Here is a 23,917-nt window from a genome sequence, read left to right on the forward strand (position 1 = left end):
AGACCCTCAAAATCACTGAGTCCAACCATTAACCCAGCACTGGCACTGCCCCCTGTCCCTGAGAACCTCATCTCTGTTCAACCCCTCCAGAGATGGTGACTCCACCACAGCCCTGGGCATCCTGTTCCAGCGCTCGACAGCCCTTTCCAAGAAGAAATTTTTCCTAATATCCAATCTAAACCTTCCCTGGCACAACTTGGCCATAGCATTGAATCCAAGCACCCCGTTCCTCTGGTGCCGCGACAGTCGGACCAGGGACACGCAGCTAGTGTTGCTGGGACTCAGTGAGCGCTCCCAGCTCCCAACATACCCCAGAAACAAACCGGCTTGTGCCTGAGCTCTGCACCCTGGGATTTCACACAAGAAAGTGGCCCGTGTTCATGAGAAGACACACCAAGGGTGCTCCCAGGGCTTGTACTGGGGAATCAAATCAGCAAAGGAAAAATCTTTAGGGAAAAGACAAGAAAAAAAAAACAACCAACCAACACCACCACAAACACCAAAACCCAACAAACCCCTGAAAAGCATGAAACATTTCAACATTCACATCCAGCTGTAGACATCAAACAAAACCACCTCATGATAACTGCTCAAAGCACAACACTTTTACTTGTATCAGGTTGCACTGCTATCATCTATAAATGAGAACTGCTAATTGGTTAACTATGAACATAATGAAACACAGCAGCAGTAAGGCTAAAACGTTTTTCCCGCTGGTCTATTGGGCAAGTGATTTTTCAGAACATTTTTAGTTGAGCCAAAGGCTGACCAGAGGTGTTGTATACCTGTACATACCTGCTGGCTTGACAGCGGAATATAAGTTCTGAAGGGAAACAGAGGAAGACAGTAATCCAACAGAAACATGATTCTGCTGGTAGAAATGCATTTATGAGGCTTTCCATTGAGCTAGAACAGCAAATCTTTCCTAGGTTAGTCTAAACCTATATGGCTCAGCAGGATTTATTCTGATGTGCAAAGTGATTTTCCTGCAGTTTACACAGCTAAAACAAGACTCAAGTCATAAGGACAACTAAAACACATAACTTTATAAAGCCATCTTATTCTGCCAAAAGGCAAATTATGTTAATGGCGAGTACGGATAATTTTATCTTGAAGCGTAGTTATTAGCAATATTAGCTCTGTAATACTTTACAGTAGGAAACAAAGGCTTTGGGAAGTTCTCCACCAGGCTATTTATTTTTAAACCATTATTCTGTACAGACAGGTAACATTAGCGTGTTTAACCAGCTACGCTATAAATAGTCTGTGCATGGCGATATAATACCGGTTTACACAAAGGCTGAAGGAGAACCACAGCCTACACTTGTGCGGCCAGAACTGTCACTTCAAAACCACTTCAAAGGCCCACTGCCTCCTCAAGATAACTTGTTTCACTCTGGTTTAATAAAAAACATCCACAAAAGAAAAATTCTTGAGGTCTGTTTATCCTCCTCGTTGGTGGTAACACATCAAAAGTGTGCAGCCACTTCTGTAAAATCACGCCATTAAGTAACTCGGTTAATGTGAAGTATTCCCTACATCCCAGCAGATAAGGGAAGACATCCAGATGTAACAGAGCTATCCTTGCCAATCACTTGGTAAGATTTTCGTTGTTTTTAATAGATAACCAGGATACTTGAATTAGCGCCCCTTCGCTAGCTACCTACTGAATAGGAAAAAAAATCAGCATATACAGATCTAAGATTCCCTCAGCTCACTGAGGTCTCTAATTTACGTGAGCAAAAAACTACTGAAATGCAAAGAAGATTCGCATGTTACAGTTGGTATTTTCAAAAAAGAGCCTCGAGCAGGTGCACGAATTCGGCATTTCACAGGGATTTAGAGGGTGGCATTCCCCGAGGCTGCTCTGAAAATTGCAGCCTATTATTAGTTACTGCCAGTCCATGTCAGCAAAACGGTTGCTCTTCATTATAATATTTTAATACTTGGAAGTGTTAATTGAGGTTAAGCTCAGGTTGTGCCAGGAATGCTGAAAGAAATGCAATAAAGTGAAGGCCTCCTGAAAATAATATGCAATGCAGACAGCGAGCATACATCAGAAATGGAGCATGGAGATGAGATACCCTTCCCAAGGTGACACAGCCAAGTCCATGCAGATGTACCAACATGATGAACATAGAGCCATCCTTCCTGTAGAACCTGATCCACATAACACAGGAGACCAACCATGCCCATCTGTGCACGTAAATAGAAAATACAAGACGTAAAGTAACAAAGAATGAAGCTGCTTCTTAGTGTATATCAAAACACATTAGATGCTAAAGCAGTATGAAACACGGTAACAATATGAATACATTTTAGTAGATGCATTCAGTCCCTTTCTTGCAGATCAGCATGCATGCCATCAAAGCAAGAATGAACAGTGCCACATTTAGTTTTTATATTGATAGGATTGAAAAAAAAATTAAAAAAAGAAAATCATACTCAAGTCTATTTTCTTTAGTGGTTTTGGAAAAAAAAAAAATCAAAGTAGTGCAGGTTCTAGCTAATTACGCCGAAAGCAATCTAATTAAACCAAAATATTCCCTTCAGCATCCACAAGATAAATATTTTTCCGGAATTAGAACATCTATCTTATCTTTCTTACTATGATCACTGAGGAAGAAACAGGGAGTTGCTGATCGGTAGCGGGAAGTGGCAAGATTTGATGGGGTCTTACTCAGGGAAGTAGATGTCAAGATGCCAAGTGCTGCCCTTTGACTGCACCTCACATCTTAATACCAGCGGATCTGTCCTGTAAAGCCTTTAGAATCAGAGAATTGTTTTGGCTGGACAAGGACTTTAAGATCATCAAGCCCAACCATTAACTCGGCACTGCCAAGGCCATCACTGCCCCGTGTCCTGAGAACCTCATCTCCGTCTGTCCAACCCTCCAGGGCTGGTGACTCCAGCACTGCCCTGGGCAGCCTGTTCCAATGCCCCACAGCCCTTTGGGGAAGAAATTGTTCCCACATCCAACCCCAACCTCCCCTGGCACAACTTGAGACCATTTTCTCTCATGCTGTCACTTGGGAAATACAGTCCCCTTTCAAGATCAATGTGCCTTTCCTGGCCATGGTGCACAACAGCTTTGTCACCATCTTTACAGACACAAAGGCAAAAAAAGACTTTTGTGCAAATTCCAAATGCGGCACGACGTTTTAGGAGACCTGAAGTGCACGGTCCACACTGCAGCCGTAACATGGAAAACTCCAGGTCGAGAAGGCCAGGAGACACGGACGACAACCAGAAGGCCAAAAATCAACAACCTCTCGTTTAACATCCATGATTTTTGGTCACACCTCGGTACCAAAAATGTAATTAGATCTACATTTCACTTGAAGGCTGACAGATTTTCTTCTTCTCGAGAGCAACGAGGCATCACGGGCACGTCTGGACCCCAACATAGCAGCTTAACCGCCCAATGGGTCAGCACAACCTTGACATGGTTGACTTTAACCTTTGTGAAGAACGGATTAAAAAAGGGAGACACTGAATCAAGTTAGAAAATGGAATACTACTTAAAACAATGAGGTGTTCCCAAAACCAAGATTAGTAAAATGAGCTGCAAGGCTTAATGCTGAGATTAGTTTTACGTGAAGTGCATTGCCCGCAGGAGTGGTAGCTTGGGGGAACTCCTGGCTCCCAGGCATCTCACTCAGTGTACAGTGAATTATTTTACTTTGGATCTAAACTAGAACAAAACCAACTTTTGTTTCTCTTTGTTCCGTGAAAAACTTCACATTTCACAGGATTTACTCTTCCAAAAAAACACCAACTTGTTTAGCAATGAACTTACTGCTCTGAGCTCTTCTACAGTAGAATAATCCTTATCCAAAATACTCCATCTCATAAGGAAAACACAAATACCCAGAACTCTGCCCTCCTGAACCAAGTATCCAGACTGTGCTCGTAAACTGTTTCTAGTGGTTTACACTGATACGAAGCTCCATTCTTCAGTAAGTGAGCAGAGCAAATCAAATTCACTGCCCCACGTTCACACGGCAACGCTACACCCATAGTAAAACCCTTGCTGGCATGAAGTAGATGAATTCCATGCAAGTGTTTATGTAGATAATTATGTCAAAACAAGACAGTCAAAGTCCAAAGCCCTTGGGTATCAACAAGAGAATTCTTTCATGAAGAGTTTAATTTATTTAGAAATAATTGAATTTATAGTGTACCAACACTCAGCACAGCACAGTCCTAAATAGCTCTCCAAGTGCCCTCTGGAAACCAAGCACCGTGATGCCACGTACGATTCTTGGGGCTTACAAAGAATTCTAACTCATAAGATGGTTCAGAGGAGGCAATGTTGCTAAATCCATCGTTTGAAAGGAAAATCATCTCTGAAAAGCTGAAAATATTCAATACAGAAAATGATGCTTTAAGAAAAACACATCATAAATTACATATTAATTTTAATGAAAATTCCGTGTACAAAAAAGTACTTACATACGTTAAAAGAATTGTAATTCAAACTGACCGAGTCAGAGACAATAGGTGAGTAAACTAAGAGCACTGACTTCCAACCAGAGCGTTGACGGGGCAGTGTAGGCTTGGTGAGTAAGGGAAATGTTATTTAAATGGCATTTTCTGCCTTATAAGACACAAGCATCCCTACAACACATCTTCAGACCTCATTGCTGACGGACAAAATTCTTTAAGTAGATGCCATTTTCCAGTATTACGTTCTATACGTCTACCAATACATAGGTAAAGTCTCATGTATTTCAGAAAGCTGAAAACACCCCAGCAAACCAGCAGCTTTATGGAAAAGGGTCACGTAACTTGGTTTCCTTGTTGTTTTCCCCTTTAATTTACGAAAGTACAACAACTCTTACGTTCTTCTTGCAGTCATTAGACTAAGTTTCCAAAATAATTTCAGTGAAGCTGAATATGCTGGTTTTAATCCTGTTTTCCTAATGGCTGGATTTCTGTATGCAATATTTAAGTTCTAAACAAAAATCCTGATGTTCTGATTTCTACAAAAGGGATCATAGAAGGCAAAAACACGTTAAAAGACTTAGTTTTTAATGACCTCGTGTTCTTGTCTTTGTAGGCTTTCATATCGGACTGGTCAAGACACGGCTAATTGCGACACATGCAGGAACAGTGCATGTATTATCTATAGGTAGGTTAAAAATATCAATGTTCCCACTTTTTCCTAAGTGTAAGTAATGATTTATTCACTAATGCAAGATCAATTGCTGGCCTTGAATTTTCTGTAACACAAAACCGGTTTGAAAACAGAAAATCAGTTTGACTTCACTAAATTAATAATAATCAAACACCTGTTTCTAAGTGTAACTATTTGGATCAAGAATAGATGGGGTGAGGTTCATTTTCACCTAGATGGAAAGATTTAGCATTTTCTGTCCAACAGGTCAACATACTTCAAATTGATTTCTGTAGCGGGAACTACTGGATTCAGAAAGTGATTTTAAGAGAGAGACTTTAGAGCAAAGAGAACCTGATAAAATCTAAGCGGATTTATCGGAAAATGACACCACTACCCAGGGGTTTATGTGCTTTAGTATTAGTGAAGAAGTTTTAAAACGCACAGGGCAAATGTGTCCTGCCCAACACAAACAGCACCACGAACTTTAAATGAGATGTTTGCCGTGAAGGTGGACGGTTCCATAAGGTGAAGACAAGTTTGCTCATGGTCAAATGAACAAAAAAATTACAAACTGCTTAAGGGTTTTGTTAAAGATTGTTTTGTAGCAGCTATCATCTCTCCTCCAGAAGGAAATCCCTGGAGTTTGCTCACTGCAAACGGACCAGGTGCAAAAGGTGAAAGGATATCGCTTCTCATTTCTCTAAAGCAGAGGTTCCCCTCCTAAAATCTATCAGCCAGGAGATCCACTTTGGCAGGTGCTTTATTCTAGGGAAGGAATAACAAGCGGTGGGCATGACGTGAAGCCATCCTGCGTCTCATGATGCATTTCATACTGACAACTTAATTGTCCTCCTCCATTAGCGTCTTAAAAACCAACTGAATATTTTCACACGGTGCAGGTAAGAGGAAAACAAACGCATCTCCGTATCAGAGTATTCCAGAAAATCAGCACGGATGAAAAATGCATAAAGGTGACAATTACAGTGAAGATACAAACTAAAACGAAGGTACAGATGCTGGGTAGTCTGAAAAGCACAGGATTCCCCCTTCACCCCTTAATTCTCAGTCTCTGATTTAGGCAGAAGACATTGAGCTACTTATATATTGTGCCCTAACTGCCTATTAGTGAAGGAGGAAAAAAGGATGGAAAACTCCATCTTTTCTACTTACCAGCTAACTATAAAAGGGAATGATGCTGTTCCATGAAGGGGAATGAAGCAATTAATATATTTATTTGTCCTTTAGAGCACTGTTTAGAAACATAAATAACAAAAGTCTCCCTTTTCCTGAGCTCACCCCTGTGCAATTTCTTGCTCAGAGCAAGAAATTACTCCAGAAATACAGATTTCAAGTGTCTCCCTATTTAAAGAGCAACGGCGTAGCAGGCAGGACTCGCTCTGCAGTATTTCCCAGCACAACAGCAGTTGGGATTGCAGCTACCGGAGCCTGAAGCAGCGTTTCCAGGAGGGGTTTTAGCAAAAATCGGCTCAGCTTTTTGACAGATTAGGAGAACACACGCTGCAGGCAACAAGTCTAAAAGCAGGCGACAGTGCAAAACTGCGAGAAGACTGAATTACTGAGACAACAAAAGTGGCCAGAAGGGATAAAAGAGAAATGGGCTGATAAAACTACACTAAAACTGCCCTGTCGGAGGGTCTGCTCCTCCACAAGTCAAACACTACCATACTAAAGCCTCTGAAATAAATGACATTTCATTAGTAACGACACTCAATTACTCTTAAATCTAGATGCAATGATACGCGCAACTTCGCAAAGAGTTTGCAAGACGAATGCTGCAGAGCGACGTGATTTCTCTTTAAGGCAAAACAGTTTTTAGGAACGGAAATTAAAACTCAGCTTAAATCGTTCAAGTTGCACTGAAAACCTGGGTATAATATCTTTGAGCGTGCTGCAACCTGCAAGCTGTCAGTAAATGTCCACGTTGGACCAGGAGGATTGACAGACTGGATGTTCTGCATCTTCTCTTCTGGACCCACCTCAGTCTTGAGTAGTAGACACAGGAGACTTAATACAACCTGTGCCCTTAGGGGAGAAATCAATAATTTCAAGACAAAACCTTAACTTTTCCATAATTGACACTGGATTTTTTTGTTAAATACGATTCAGTTTTGAACACAGTAACGTTATATTCAGAGTTCTTTTCAAACCTTGATTTTAAAACCGCAGCGAAACAGCATCTTGGAGGGATGATTAAGTTGTCCTACTGACTACCCAGCTGCATCCAGTAATGTCAAGTGTAGCACAGATGAGAAGCCAGAATGCAGAAACAATCAATGTAATTAAATTCGTGCCCCTCAAGACGACTTTTTAGAATATTAATAAGATGTAGCACAAAAGCTGGAGACAGCGTAGAGGGCAACAAAAAAATCACTGTTGTACTTTAAGGGGTTTTTAGCTGCTTCTTAATATCAAAAATGAAAATACTGTTAGCAAACATCCTAAGAAGGGGCTTTTGAGAATAGAATTCTTGTCCATATGAGATTTACCATTTTTGCCAAGATTCTAAATCAATTTTTATGTCATCTATCTTTTATATTGAAAGGAATACATACTAGCAACTAGGTTACTTTCTCTTTTTTTAACAACTAAGAAACTATTAAAAACCGCAAGGTACCAAAAACTTTAACTGCTTTGGAAGCCAATAGGAAAAAAAAAACACATTTATAATTTGATTCCCCATTTCCCTCAAAATTCTACTTATTTCTGGGATGAGAAATAGGTTCAAGAACTTGTCAGGAACCTCCAGACACAGGTGTCAGAAGCCACGTTAACTCCATGTCCCTACTCCAGCACACATCAATTCACTCCCACTCCCAGTTAAATACTCATTAGCCACTACGCTTTAGCCAAAAAAAATGTAATTGAGCAACAGCGTTGCGATAGGTTTTAAAGTCTGAATATCAAGTCCCAACTGCACAGCAACAGGCTCAAACAGTCACTAAAAATGATGAAGTGTCATGACTTTATAGTGGTTTACAGACAGTATGTAAGTTAGTAGTTCAAAATTATTTAGTAAAATTAAACAACAATTTTATCAAGTGTTAATTAGTATTTCATTAGTGTCAATATCTCATAATCCGAAGCCACAAAGCAGTTTCACCATCATCCTCTACAAACAAAAGACAAACATTTATATCTACCTTGTACAAACTAATATAAATTCACCATTGAAATTTTTAAAGACAGAAAATAAGCTTTATTAGCCTATATTTTCAGGACAAAGTCAACTTAAACAATGAAGTGTAGCGGAATTTTGCTATCAAGAAGAAATTGCATTGATATGCAGAAACTGTACCAATTCTGTAACACCCAAACCCCACGTGGACTAAAACCTTCACAGCCTGTTTTATTCATGTAATTATCTTTTAGAGGAACTGCCCTTTCCGCTCCTGTTTAAATTACCATCCCATGTGAATTTTAATCCTTGAACAGACATCTATGTGAGGAGAGGAATCTTGTGTTTAATATTTTGTGCATTACTCTTAGGCCTTTATCATGAATTATTTCCATGAAGGAGCGTCCTGAAGAACTCGCGCTAAACTTCCCTTTGGTCACAAAGGTCAGAAGTACTCAAGAGTTTTTACAAGGCTATTTTAGCATCTGGAAATAAACCTTTTATTAGACCAAATTTCTGCATAAGAGGAACAAACTTAAATCAAGACTATGCTGCTGTAGTTCTTGGAGGGAAAAACTACTCAAAGCTGTATCAACCATTAATTTGGCTGCTTTTTCCTCCTTTGAAATTCTGAAATATGCTGGTTTTCAGCACTCAATTTTGTCTTGGATATTGAAGTTATTCTAAAGTGTATCCCAGCTATTCAACAGAAAATAAGTTATTCATATCTATGACCTGCAAACTCTCAAAACAACGGGGGCAAATGAAAGAGGTTAAAATGATGAGGATGAAGTTAATTAGGCAGCACAGAGCACACCTGGAAGTAGTTCACTTTTAAAGGTTAGATATAGTGATAATTATTGAAGTTAATAAATACGGCAATGAGAAGTGAAAAATAAGACAAGCAAACGTAAATCCCTAATATAGCACCAGGATAGCAAAATAAGGTAACTAAATGAGTATAATAGTAATTTTCTTTTAAATTTCCTACCCACATTAATTAATTTATATTCTAACTCATCTCTAGACTGTAAGATGCTTTAATAGTAAAAATGGATCTCAAAGGCTTGCTAACACTGGCAATGCTTTGGATCCCCAGCACTTCTGATTTTCAGGTTGCAGTAGGAAATTTAACAGAGATTGCTCAGAAGTGCATTACGCTAATTTTCAAGTGATAAGTGCTTATCTGGATCCCATTCTTCCAAGATGTGGCGTGCACTAATGCCATGTCATCCCATTGACGTGACCTAAAAGGAGATACTATGATCTTCTTTAATTCCTGCCTCACCTAACCTACTTCAATACAAAGATTTAAGCCATTCTAGAAATGCTTCCAGGATTTGGGCCTTAAAGTTACAAAGTAGGCAATAAAAATATAAACAGAAGGGGTGTTGACGGAGATGGGAAAAGCCCAAGTTGAGTAGAAGGAGGGAGGTTTCTCCTTGAAGTACAAAGCAGAGGGACAGGCTGCCCAGAGCCCTCAGCAACCTGGTCCTGAACCGAATTATTCTGATTCAGCAATCTTACAAGTAACCCACATATCCAATGATTAGCATCTAATAGTCTTAAAATGAATCATATCAGTAACATGTGACTGTGTTAGAAAAGAAAACCCATCTATATTTCTAAGCTTGTTGCTAGATACCCTCCCACAGTCCACATGCTTAAAACTAAATGGTTCTGACTCCTCCAACTGTTTTCAATCCCTTATAAAGCAACGTAATTAGAAAAAGTTCACTCTGCTGACAGCATGCAAAAAATAAACTCATTAACATATATTCTTAAAATCATTTTAAAAAAATACATTAAGCTAAACCGGAATAATCCATCACACAGATCCCTAATCCCCAGCACTAGGATTTAGAAGATGGGATTAGCCAGAAAGAAGCAGCCTGAGCAAGTTGGCCACCTTGTCTACATGCCTTGAGCGAGGTGTCCAAATTAGAGTCATAGAACAGTTTGGGTTGAAGGGACATTCCCAGCTCCACCAGTTCCCCCCTGCCATGAGCAGGGACATCTTCACCAGCTCAGGTTGCTCAGAGCCCCGTCCAGCCTGGCCTGGGATGTCTCCAGGGATGGTTCATCCACCACCTCTCTGGCCAACCTGGGACAGGCTCTCACCACCCTCAGCATCTGGCCTGAAATTGTCCATCATGGCTCCACATCTCCCCCTTTATCACATAACAGGCTTCACATATATAGTTATAATCCCTCTCGAGAGCACTGGATTTCACACACGCGCATTACACAGCACATGCACACACGGGCATATCGCACCACACATACCCCAAAGCACCTCCAAGACTTTCTCAGAGCCTCCAAGAGTGACTGGAGGCCAAGCCAAACCTGCCGTGATGAGTGCTACTGCACTGCAAGCGCTCAGTGAGAACCTCAGGCAGTACCTAGAATCAGAGAAACATCTTAGTTGGAAAAGACCTTTGAGATCATCAAATCCAACTGCTAACCCAGCACAGCCAAGGCCACCTCTAAACCACATCCCTGAGAACCTCATCTACTTGTTTTCAACCCCTGCAGGGATGGTGACTCCAGCACTGCCCTGGGCAGCCTGTTCCAATGCCCCACAGCCCTTTGGGGAAGAAATTGTTCCCCACATCCAACCTCAACCTCCCCTGGCGCAACTTGAGGCCGTTTCCTCTGCTCCTGGCGCTTGTTCCTGGGGAGCAGAGCCCGACCCCCCTGGCTCCAAGCTCCTTTCAGGCAGTTCAGAGATCAGAAGGTCTCCCCTCAGCTCCTGTTCTCCTCTGAACCCCCAGGTCCCTCAGCCCCATCACACTTGTGCTCCAAATCCTCCACCAGCTCCGTCACTCTTCACTCTTCTCCCACAGAGCCCTTCACTGATGAGCAGCTATTCAACGTATTTTATTTTCTCTTTTTTCCTAACAATAATTCAAATTCCGCACAGCAAACAGTTGCGTTCCAAGTCTGTCCTGGGGTGCTCGTTATTACAGTCTGCAAGGCGCCATTGTTTTCCAAACACAATAACTCCATTTCACAAGTACGAAAAGCAAAGGCTGGGAGACACAACGCCCAAAGCGAAACAGAGAAACCCCACCGGGGCTCTTGCTGACTTCAATTCCAAAATTAACAGCCGTGTATAAATACAGTGTCAAGGCAGCATTCCCCCATGCTCTCCACCTCTTTGCAAACTTTGCCTCATTTGCTATAAACCCAAATTCCACAGCACGTCGATGGTTCTTCTAGAGACAAAATTAGACGGTGATTCACGTTTCGGCCAAGCTCCTCAGTCAGGTTAGCGCACATCGGTGCTGTGCAATAAATAACATCGGTGTCTGGGAAACGGGAAAGGAAGGAAAAGAATGATAAAGGAAAAAACCTCCTTGTGGTTCCCTTTGTGCCCATATCAGTCCCAGCAGAAAACACGATGACAGAAGAGGCAGAATTTGGGTCCTCAGCCCTGGGGCTCAGCCAAGCACAGACTAACAGAACAGCAATTGCAAAGAGCTGTTTTGATCAGTCCTGGACTAGACCCGTCTCACTGTGAAGGAATTTCAGAAATTTCAATTACAAAGTCCTTGCCTGTGTTTAATGAGCACATCAAACCCAAATTCTCAAAGGTCTGTGATTTGAGTTTATTTGGCCAAATTTTCATGGGAATGACGTCTACGCAAACACTGATGCACAGGCAGATGCCCTAAAATGTACAATGTCTATTGTAAACCTTTTAAGCATATAGTTGTTCTGGGGAGAAAACACAGAAAAACAGCCTTATTTGCACTGGAGCTTCACAGACAGGAACAATTTAAGACACTAAGAAACTGCAACCCAGTGTTCCAAATTCAGTGATATTGTAGGTAAGTGAATATTTAGTATGTCCTAATCAGAAATGTCAGGCAAATGTTTGCGATACTAGCATTATATAATATTTAGATTCATCTCTTGTTTGTGTAGGGCTTATTCACTATTGGCAGTCTACTGAAAGATATTATTTCACCTAAGAAAAATGCTTCTGAAGCCAATAATTATAATCCCTGCCACGCATAATGCTAGAAGAAGATACAGTCCTTGTTAATTAAGCTCATGGAGTTATCATGGGGAGGCTTAAGGAGACAGAAAAACAGATGGAATTCGAAACTGAAAAGAGCCACACGGCATAGAGAATATTGCAAGAAAAGGTCATTTTGAGAGGAAACCTATAGATACAAAAATAGCACGAAGCAAAACAAGATTGTCAGAGCTGTGACAGGTGACAAAATCAAGTTCGGGAATGCAAGAATGGGACAGCCAGAGGAACAGTCTGTGGGGAATATCTGCAGCTCTACCACCAAGATATAAACGAGACGAATATGGAACACTTGCTGAATTTAATAGGATTTCATATCTTTGATATAAAGACCAAAAATAAAGTCATTTATAGCTAATTTAGAAAGATGTGAAAAATTACAGAATGAGAAGGTTTTTGTGTTATTATTGCCACACAAACAGGTATAACACTAAAACCCACATTTGCAAGCTCATCATTTGTCTGCTGGCAGTGGTTACATTAAAAACCCTACAAAGCTTGATAAATCGATCTTGATAGGCAACAACCAATTATTCCGTAAAATTTACAGCTGTAGATGCTGAAATAATACGACTGGTTTTATTCATCCTCTTTATACTCTTCAGAAGCAAAATATTTCATTTGGATGTAAAGAGCTGCAAGACAGAACCGTGCTGCAAATGCTGTTATGCAGCAAAAAACGACAATAACATGGGTTTTGACATAGGGATTAGAAGGAAGACTTTTCTCCTTGAGGTCTATCTTTAATAAAAATCGATTATGAAAAAAGGTTATTCTGTTCGGCAAGGTATTTTAGAGTGATTTATCTTTTACATCTATTTCAAGTAGCTCTTAAGCAAGCTCCCCTGCAAGAATAGCATTTGGAGAGTCAAAATGAACTCTGCCAATGCCAGAACTGAAATGCCTTTTTTTTTCCCCAAAAAACTTAATACTGAGAAACAAACCAATTCCAATATATACCAACGTCTGCAGAGATTTGCATGCCACTTTAAATGAGATTGAGTGAGCTCTTAGAGAAGAATCTATTGCATGTTGTATTACTGAAAGAATTCACGTGTTAGGGAATCCCCAGTCCACCGATATCCCCATCTTATCACAAAATCAATGCCACGTTTATCTAACCAACTGCTTTTCGGTAAAAACGCAAACAAGAACATGTTAAGTTGAAGACAGCATTGCTCTTTCGTTAACGAGGACGGATATTAGATTAATCAGTAGGTTTGTAGCGTGCTCCTGCAGTAATAAGATTCCCAACGCAGCCGCCTCCTGAAAACTCAGCATTCATAGGTATAATTCAAGCAGATAGCTCAAACTTTTAAAATTATCTTCTTTGATTTAGTCTTTTTTCTGCTTAACAACATGGAGGTGGGAAAAATATTCTGAATATCAGAACTCTTGCCTAACGTATTTCTTTCCTCCGCTGTTAAAGTTTCTCCGGATCACTGAAATGCTGATGTTTTTGCTCAGAATGTTGTTCACAGTTTAACTACGCACACATCCCAAATTTCTCTTGGCATCTTTGATTCTCTCTCCACCACCCGAAGAGAATAAGAAAATCCACTTAAATCAGCAAATGGTGTTAGATGGTGGTGTGTGCTGAGCCTGCATCCTAATTTCCCATCATTTCTGTTATTCCAGCTTAGACAATTTCTTCTGAAATTTCCAGTTGCTGTTTCTCTTTTGCAGTCTATCCTTCTTTGACCCCGTGATCCCTTTTGGTGCAAGAAACGCAGAGATCTGATTTAAACCTGTATTTTGTCCTTGAGTTTGATAAATGAAGCGCATGCACACTGTTGGCTTAACGGAAACCTTTCCATCGTCATTATTAGTTAACCAACTGCTTTTTCTCTTCCTATTTTTTTAGCGTGGAATTGGATTTTAAGCAGCAAGAAGATAAACTCCAGCCAGTTTTGAGAAAACTTCATCCTATCGAGGAAACTCAGGTTGCACCTTTGCCTTATTCTCAGGAGAGTTACTCCTCCACTCCCAAGCAAAAATCCAAAACTGAATCAAAAAAGCATGGAAGATGGAAACTCTGGTTCCTTTAACCCACGTCCATTGCGTGTGGAGTCCAAGGCCTTCTCTGAAAAATATGTGGAGTTCCGTCCATCATCTCTAACAGGATCTTGGTAGACTGATCCGCGTTACCGGCCAATGTAGTTCTCACCGTATGTACCAAAAAGGCCTTTGTACCTAGAAACTCATGTCCAGATGCAAGGAGTTCAATAATAACCTTGCCGACTTTTCTTTGCGGTTCGCCAATGTGGGATGTAAAACCTGAATTGAGATTTGTACAAAAACGGAAAGTAAAACTATTCCCCCCCCCCGCCCCACCGCCTTTTTAGATCTGAAAGCGTCACATTCTACCCTGTTCAATTGTAGGCTGTCATCCTGTACGCAGCTAAATATCACTCTTGTTTTAAAGCATTTTGGGGGTTCGGTTTATTGTCTTTAACCAACAAAAAAAGGAAGCAAGCCTTATGTTTGCAATGATGTTCAGTTTTACAAATCCACGTTGATCGGGGAGTGCAGTTTTCAGCACATAAATCCTGGACAAAGCACAATTTTTCACGTGGTCCGAGACCATGAATCATCTCTAAGATGTGACTATATGTATATTTGCCTTCATGCGACGTAGACTTCAACCAAGCTCTCACATTTTGACAACACACTGTCATTTCTAATTTAGCTGTGTCCTCATCTGCAGACAAACCACGTTTGCTGCTCATCTCCAAAAACCTCCCAAAATCAGGACGAGCCTTTAACCCCCCCGAGCTGACAGGGTCAAAGTTATGGGACAATCACCTGCCCTACATCTCACTTTTAGTCTTTCGGTACCCAAAAGGTCTAAATGACACGTTCTGGCAACAACCCCCCAAACAGAACCATGAAAAACTCTACAGATTGTTGGCATTTGCCAGCATTTACTATCTTTTTGTAACGTAGTCTTTGGAAAACCTCTACACTGTTGGAGAAGGCACCAGAAAAACTTAAAGTACGTGTCACGCTTTAAAACCTCTTTGGAAGGAGCAGTAATTTTAAATGCTATTTATTTAGAAAGCTTCTCAGTTGGGCTTCCCAACACATTATAATTTATATCTCAATCTATTAATCATACTCGCTAACACGTAGATATGAATCAATTTGCCCCTTTTTTTATATTAAATGACACTTAAAATTTTGCTCCAAATTATAAATGGCAACTGTTTTCCTTTAAGTGTTTGTCACTGTCATTAAACTTGCATCTGGAATGACCAGTTCTGGAAGAATCTCTTGTGCTAGAAGTAGCCGGGAAGCAGGAATATTTAAGTATTTCAGATCATTTGAGTCATAGTTTCATGTGACAAACCGGTTTACTAAGAATTGGGTTTGAAATTGTACACCCTGAAGCATCAGGAAGATACAAATTTTTCAGCCTTTAGGTAGAAGAAATGCAATCGTTGGCAGAAGAGTTTGCACACACTGAAAATTTAAGTGCTTTCATTCACACTATTTCTCCTCTTAGCTCAGCAGCGAATCCATCACTGCAAGAAATCTCAAGGACAATAACTTATTTTCCCCCCCAAAGCAAAGAGCAAGAAGTGAAAATGGGAACAGAAATGCAGATGTCTATGCCCACCTCACAGTGAATCTCAGCATGCTTGAATGAAAGAAGAGTCCCCTTTGCAGTGAACCTTCAAGAGGGCTACGAGTTCTTGTACGTAAGCAAACGATATCGTGAAATACTTTTGGGGAAGCTGAAGGATGAGAAAAGGTGATCCTGTGTCCCAGGAAGGAAGTGCAATTGTTTTGTTTGGGAAAACAAACATGTTTCATGTATTTTATACCATTTTTAATTGAGAATATAAACCTGTTTACAAGGCAGCGCACCCTACATGTTTTAGAAACCCAAACAAGAAAATATAGATATATTTTTTTTTTCCTAAAAAGAAATATCCAATACGGACATAACAAGGAAACACAACGGTATTGAGCATTATTTTACGATAGCGTCAATAATTAATGAACTCATCCATGCCTAGTGTTGGGGGTTCTTTGGAAAGAAACTAAATCAAGGCTCTATCTCTCAGTGGCAATCAATTCCAGATCGTTAGTGTCACCCAACCAGTAGCTTTTCCCATCAACCCGTTCCGAACGTTCTGGAGCGCGGGGACAAACCTGAACTGTATTTCTGTGCGGTTACCGACTCACGCAGAGACCAGATTCCCTAATTATTCCGAACGACAGAGGGAAATTCACCGGGGAAATATCGAAAGAGCTATAGGCGGAAGTTCTCACGGCGTGTTCTGTACATGGCCAGGCTATTTTCTTAACAAGTTGCAAATTTTTAATTTTTTACATTTTTTTAAAAACTGGAAAAGCTAAACATACATATAGTCTTGCTTAAAATTACATATGGTGTTCTATCGTACCATACGATGTAATTTGTAATAAAATGTTTTTGCAAGTGTGTAAAATGTATCATATTGTATTACATTTAGAATCACTCAGGCTCAGGTTAGACACTGAGAGAAAAACCCTCATTCTTTAGAGCTTTTAGTTCAATGTGACTGACAATGCTATTTTCACCCTAACGTAGAAGATCTTATAAAACGAGGTGATAACGAAGAAAAAGCATCTTCACTTTCAATGTGCCACATAACGTAGCTTTGCCGAGTTCACTGACAATACCATGCACTTTCATACACTAATTTGCTATATGCACTTTCCTCCCATATCATGCTTAAAAATACTTTTTAGTCAATAAATACTGCGGTGATTTTATATTACTTGCTATCTTCCGAGTCCGTATATTTCCATGAAGCACCAGTTACATCCTTTGTTTTAGAGCTATTAGGAAACACTATTCATGTGGGTATCACTTGTTTTCTTAAAGAAAAAAACAGTCACTGTAAAAATAGTTTAAAAATCAGGATAAACTGAAAAAAAATCACGATTAAAACTGAAAAATCCTACCATTGGTACAAAGTGTTTGCTTTTTCTTAAGATGCAAAACCACCGCCTATGACTTTAATTTCACTCTGTTTTAAAGGTTAAACACTTTTTCAAAATCAGATAGGTTCATTTTTCATCAACAATTTCAAATCAAGTACACTATTAGATCACATTTCTTCAGCATCTGTATAACAGCACATATTATATATTGCTACTGGAATTTGTTAACTGGATTGCCACTAACAATATAACTGCTATACCGACGCAATTCTGTTCTAGTAGAACGGAAGGGACTGCGGGAAACAATTTTTAGTATTATTCCAGCATAAAATCCAACCGTGGCTTATTAAAGTAACTGGAGTGGTAGGAATCTGCTCTGCGTTTATTTAGGTGAATGCGGCTTGTTCTGATAAACACTCCATTGCTGCACTGGGGATATTACTCATTTTACAACATTAAAAAAAGTTCAATATTAGCGACGGAACAAAATCATGACTATCACTCAACCACCACTTCAGTTGTTGTGAAATTTGCTTGCAATCCATAATTCCATGTGTTTTTGGAAGTGAAGAAAACACGCAATTCAATTAAACAAAGGATGATAATTTTTATGTCACTGAAGTCCGGTGAAGAAAATGAGGCTTTTCCCCCAACATTATAAAACTCGTCCACCCTGAACTTGACAGATTCGAAGGCACAGAAAGACAACTGACATCTGGCTTTAACTCCTAAATAACTTCAACCCCAGAACTCTCTCCCGTGACCCTCAGTAACTCATTATTTACTTAGACTTAGCTTCGTGTTTTACTGCCCTCCGGCAAGTCATCCTGCCCGGAAGGTGCCAAGAGATGTAGAATCCACCATTCTCTTTGAGGAGCACCTCTAAATCTTCTTCCTAGTAACCTCAAGATGGTCTTCACACTTCGCATGACAAATCACTTGCATTCTCTATGACTTCTTCACCACATCCTTGTTCTGAAGTATAAACGGGAGAAAAAGCAACACGGAAAACACTCCACTCATCAGTAAAGTCCAAGTCCCATCCTGCCCACTGCTTCCTAGTCATGCACCTCAAGAGTATCTAAAATAGCAGTTTTTCCCCATCACGGCAGGTGTTCACGCTGACTTTGTTCACCACAAAGCACCACTTGATTTCAGAGTCACCGTTCTTTGGGACAAAGCCTCTTCCTACGTTCTTGGCTCTTACATATTTTGCTATATCAAAATAGGATTTGATTTGTTCTATCATATAAAGAAACCAAAAAATGTCTATTTCATAGGCAACGATCACACAGTTGAACGAATCTGCCAACGGAAGTATCTTCCAAAAATTCGCCACATATGGATACAAAAAAACGCCATCTGGATATCCTTTCTGAAATTAAGGAGTTGAGCAATGAGCTTGTTTTCCTTTGTAAATGAAAAACATAGCAAGCTGCTGACCACAAGGAAGCAGGGACGACTCATGGTTCATTTTGGACCTACCATCTCGGCCAGTCACTTTGATTTACCGAAGGAGGCCCATAACCTGACTCACATGGAACGCAACATGCCTCCAAAGTTACCAGGCAAGGAAAGAGATGGTTTAAAATTATAGAATAATAGAATCATTTTGGTTGGAAGAGTCCAACCAAACCTACCTCTAGCACTAAACCATGTCCCTAAGAACCTCATCTAAATGCCTTTTAAACCCCTCCATGGATGGTGACTCCAGCACTGCCCTGGACAGCCTGTTCCTTCAAAAAAGAGACTCAAACATGTACGTACAATTTATTTTCTTTCTTCAGACAGCACATTCTTCAGTAGGAAGGATTTTGTGAGCACTTGGAAAAGTAGCCCAAAGCAATGATCTCCAACCCTCCATCAGACAACCCAGAACCCATGATCTGCATCGAGTTCACTGGGATAACCCACTCTGAACCCGCTACTCAGCGAATGGATCAAGTAAAAATCACCGTGGGACTTCCAGAGGAAAAAGTAACCAAAAATAATGAGTATTAAACCCGTGACAAGATTCTTCTTGCACATTAAAAGCTCGTTTGCTACGGCAGGCTGGGAACTAATGCTAATTTCCAAGTATATAAATTCACTGCTTTCACTGAAACAACCTGTTTAAGTGGCCAGACTGTGCTTAATCTTAGTTAGTACAGACACCGGTGAAACTGAGGGATTGGGGTTTTGGAAGTTCTGGAGACTAGAAGAAATTTTGCGGTTCCACAAATGAGAACTGAAATTCAATTAGCTGACAACTTCTACAAAATACACGGTCAAATCAGCTTTGAGTTTATCACTTATACTCTGTTTTATTTATTGTCTAGTCTAACTAATTTCAAGATAGTTCTCTTTTGAAAATGCATGATAAAAATGGTTTATGATTTTTATATAGAAGCTCGCACATATAAGGAAGCAAAAACTCAACAAAAAGATAAGCAAAGTCAAGTGAGGCTCCTGGAGAATCTTTCCAGCCTGTTCCCCACTCTAGGAAAGGCACCACCTTTAAGTAAACACTGTTAACGGGCAATTTAAAGTTGAATAGACAGAAACTTTGCCACAGATGTGGAATCCAGCCTTGAAGAACACTGAAGACCAAAAAAAACATTCGGAGGTCCTACCCAATACTCCATATTCCTTATCCTCCTGAAACAGTAAATCCAGTGTCTTACGTTCCCATTACATTAGCACACCCAGCAACCTCGTCTTCTATTTGAAGATTTTGTTCACTAATGTAAAAAGTACATTATGTTTAAGCCTCTCACTTCCATCACCTCTGTTCCAATATAACAACATTTTCAACCGACTGCTTAAATTCTTTACAATCTTCTGACTTATCGCACAGAACTCCAGCCTCTCAGGACCACCGGCTGTCACCGACTTACCACGCGCTCAAAACCAACCCAAGTTAAGTCACCAAGCCTCAAACCCCGAAGAGCACACAAACAATATTATTATCATACAAACCGAAACAATTTCTACAAACAGATTGCCTTTGATGTTGACCCCTACAGACCCAAAGGTGACGCATCCCTAAGGCCACCGTAGTTCCACAGCGACTGGGACAGGGGTTTATAAAGAATGTGAAAAGGGGATTATTAACCCACGTTTCTGTATGGCGGCCTAACAGAAAAGGAGTCTTGTCTCCACCTAGAAAGACTGTGTCTTCCATTTGTTGGAGATCATCCAAGCAGGATCCTCCAAGGAATGTTTCCAGAATGAAGCTAAGAGCTGATAAATCCTCACGGATATATAGCTCATCTATACAGCAGCAGATGCCAATTCCTCTGGACTCTTTTATATTTAAAGTGTATTATTCAACATCAGGTTTTGGATGAAGATGACACAGCTTAAGTATTTCTCCAAGGTGAAAACGTGCCAGCTTTAGTACACCAATACCGCTCTTTATTTAAGAAAAAAACGGCAATGTTCTGTAGTTTACTTCATTTGAATAAGTTGTTACTCGGACTATTCCTCTATAAGGCCCCTTATTTTTAAAATTAATTCCTCGTACTCATCCTTTACACTTAATTGTCTAATATAAGTTCCAGGTAAAGCTATATTGCTATTGACAAAAGTTAATACATAATTTCAACCTGACTCTGAGCCAAGAGTAGTCGGGTTATGCTTGTTAATCATCACTTGCATTTTCCTCATCCTACTTTGCTGATGCCACAAAAATGAATTGTTACTGGTTGATTACAAGAGGACCCTTTCTGCAATGACTGTATTTAAAGACAGGAGAAAGTACTCCTTGAAAATACCCAGTCCTATTAACACTCATTACATAATTACAGTGTGCGGATAGAGTGATTTCAAGCTGCATTCATGCTCACTACAGATATTTTACATACAACTGCACTTAGTTAAAATACATACAGGAGAAGTTTTCAAATATAATTTGATCAATGCAAAAGGAATAACTAACATTTTAAAATATCGACTAAATCATGTTCGTCAAAGCAATAATTAACTCACATTCTAACCATAACTGAAGAATTTTCTTACAAGACTACACCTTCTGTGCAACTGGGGGAAGAAGTTTTGCACCCTCGTATAGAAAGATTCTGCATATTAGTAATAATTTCTGTGGTAACACACAAAATAACAACATGTAAACCTTTTACTGTTACTGCATCCCGGCATTATAAATTCTATAAGAATGATCTCTACTTAAGACCATTCCTTGCTCCAGCAATGGGTCTGGTGATGCGTTATCACTTTCTTAGGACAAAAAACTATTATTGCAAATCAAAGTGATAAATGCGGAAAAGAAAACAAACCCAAAGGTAGTGGATGACGCACTGAAGACAAAACTAAAATTGTGGTATGTTTGCCAACACAAGCACCACCATATGCCATGTAAACAGCAGTAACTAAGGACAAAGTGCCTTCTCAGAACAAGCCAAATATCACTGTGTGCAATTAAATGGAGAAATAAAATCAGAAAAGAACAGAGAATTCAAAACCAGAAAGCGCTAACAGACTCAGATGTATACAACTAACAAATAAAACCTTTTTTTAAGAAAGTAATCAGTGTATCAAACCAAACTGAACCAAATTAATGTAGCTATGAGACAGATGAGAAACCTGGTCAAGTTTGACCAGCTTCCTATATATGCAGACACCCAAAGAAGAATATAAGATAAAAGCAAACACACAGTGAGACTCCCAAAACCACACTAAGATATATCCCCGTGTTACGTGTCAATAGGCCTCCCGACTGTTTCATTATTTAGACCAACATCAATAATATAGTTGAAAAATTCAAATGCCAGGCCTTAAAAATCACAGTGCTATGCCACCAAAGCGGAACGTGATGAGTTGCAATTATTCTATCGGTCCTTCCTCTGGATTTTCAAAAAGTAATAATTTGGGGCTTTATTCTATTCTTCGGTCATTTAAATGCTGTTGTTCTCCTGGTTCTCAGTTGTAGTCAAAAAAGTCAAGTGAATGCTTGTAGAGTCAAACAATTGGTGGTGTAGTAACAAACGTGCAAGTCTTTCACTTCTGCACTTTTTAGCTGCTAATTACAAATAGTTCATCGTTTTGGTGAAGACAGACATTAAAATCTGGCAAATCACCTGACCACCAATATTTTTTAAGTATCTTTTTCTGCCCCTGTGTAAAGCACAGGAAAAATGACAAGTCAATGTTTTACAGCTTACTGAACACCAAGACGGTTGCAGAAGGTTTTGATTGCTTTGGGTCGCCTGGGATTTAAATCCTATTACAGTCAGGTTCAAAAAAGATGTGACAGAGGTATTTAAGTTTACATCAAGAGACACTTACAATGAGCTCCGAATCACGTCCCATGGAAATGACTGTTCTGTTTACTGTCCTCAATAGCTTCTCCATGATTATCTGGACATGTCGTTGTGTTGGCCCCTAAGGAAAAAGAATAAATTAGTGGTAACCAGATACAGCAGACACCAGCACAATTGAACTATTTATGCCTGCCCGTCTTGTGAAAGTTAAATAAAACATCACTCACTGCTGTTGATCAAAAGCAGAAAATTAGTCTCCCGTTTTAACCAACACCATGCAAAGGCTATTTTATTAATACGTGTTACTGATAAATTAACATGTACCACTGCAATTATTTAAATGAAGAGCAAGTCCCTGGAAATATAGCAAAGTCTATGACATTTAGTTACCCAATACTTTTATTCTCCTAAGTCATTTTTCCCACATGAAAAGCGCACAGGCATTACCAAATCTGGGGGCTTATTCTGCAACAGCTCAATTAAAAGAAACAGAAAAGCAAAGCAAAACTTTGGTTAGGGAACGGCGAATTGCTTCAAATTAATATTTCTGTATCAGAAGTCACCTGCTGCTATTTCTGAAAGAGTTGAAAATGAAATATTTAGTGCAGGCAGCTTTTAGGAACAAGTTCAGAAACCGCGTGCAGAACGATGGCTACAGAACTGAAGCCAAAAACACAAGACAGGGAGAAAGAAACAGATGAGCTTTGCTCCTATCTTTATAAACAGGTTTCTTCATCATTTTCACTAGTCTGAAGAAGAATTCAAAAGCGGTCTGTGAGATGGAAAGGGGGAAGAATACTAGAGCCAATATTTGCAAGCGTTTTCCCAGATAATGATCTAAATAAAGCAGCATCTTTGTGTTGCTTCTTGACCATTTCCATGAACCATTTTACTTCTTGCCCCTGGATCTGTATAATAACCCACATCTTATCGTTGGATTACGCTTCATTACCAAAGGCAGACTCGCATACATGAAAAATGCATTTGTTCATTTGAAGAATGATCCATCATCAGTACAAATATAAACAGCTCCTGCTCCTGCACAGACTCTTCTTCCTGCTGCTGACACTGTGTCATTGGGATAACGTCTACAGGGAACACCACAGCCACCTCAGTCCCACAGAACTACTTCAAAAGAGAGGCAAAATCAGAACAAACCCAAAAAATGAGTCAAATAAGATGCTAGATACCCATGTAAGCAGCTGACCCCTGCGGTCCTTTCCAGCTAAGTTACTGTACAATCCTACGTAGCAGTGAAAGTTCAGGCAGTGGCCTCATCAGCCCAAACTTCTTTAAGAGAGCATCAAAACATTGCGGCTCTCTGGCAAAGCACTAATATTCCCATATTGGTGTAAAGTCAAGAAAAGACCAAAAAAAAGGGACTACTATACATTACTATTACCTGTGGACCAGCCCAGGGCACC

The 23,917-nt window shown here is 39.9% G+C and overlaps 2 protein-coding genes across 3 annotated transcripts in view; one reads left to right on the forward strand and one right to left on the reverse strand.

Moving 5' to 3' along the window:
• INSYN2A (inhibitory synaptic factor 2A) overlaps positions 1–14,561 on the forward strand; it is a 40,296-nt gene extending 25,735 nt beyond the window's left edge. The window contains exons 3-4 of the mRNA XM_005505796.3: positions 5,063–5,134; positions 14,165–14,561. Of these exons, the coding sequence (XP_005505853.1) occupies positions 5,063–5,134; positions 14,165–14,348 (256 nt within the window). The 3' untranslated portion in view covers positions 14,349–14,561. The remainder of the gene's footprint in view (positions 1–5,062; positions 5,135–14,164) is intronic.
• DOCK1 (dedicator of cytokinesis 1) overlaps positions 1–23,917 on the reverse strand; it is a 278,334-nt gene that overhangs the window by 166,151 nt on the left and 88,266 nt on the right. For both annotated transcript variants that reach the window (XM_065066732.1, XM_065066731.1), the window contains exon 27: positions 22,519–22,614. In XM_065066732.1, the coding sequence (XP_064922804.1) occupies positions 22,519–22,614 (96 nt within the window). The remainder of the gene's footprint in view (positions 1–22,518; positions 22,615–23,917) is intronic.

The sequence above is a fragment of the Columba livia genome, chromosome 6, assembly GCF_036013475.1.
Source record: "Columba livia isolate bColLiv1 breed racing homer chromosome 6, bColLiv1.pat.W.v2, whole genome shotgun sequence".
Classification (NCBI taxonomy): Eukaryota; Metazoa; Chordata; class Aves; order Columbiformes; family Columbidae; genus Columba; species Columba livia.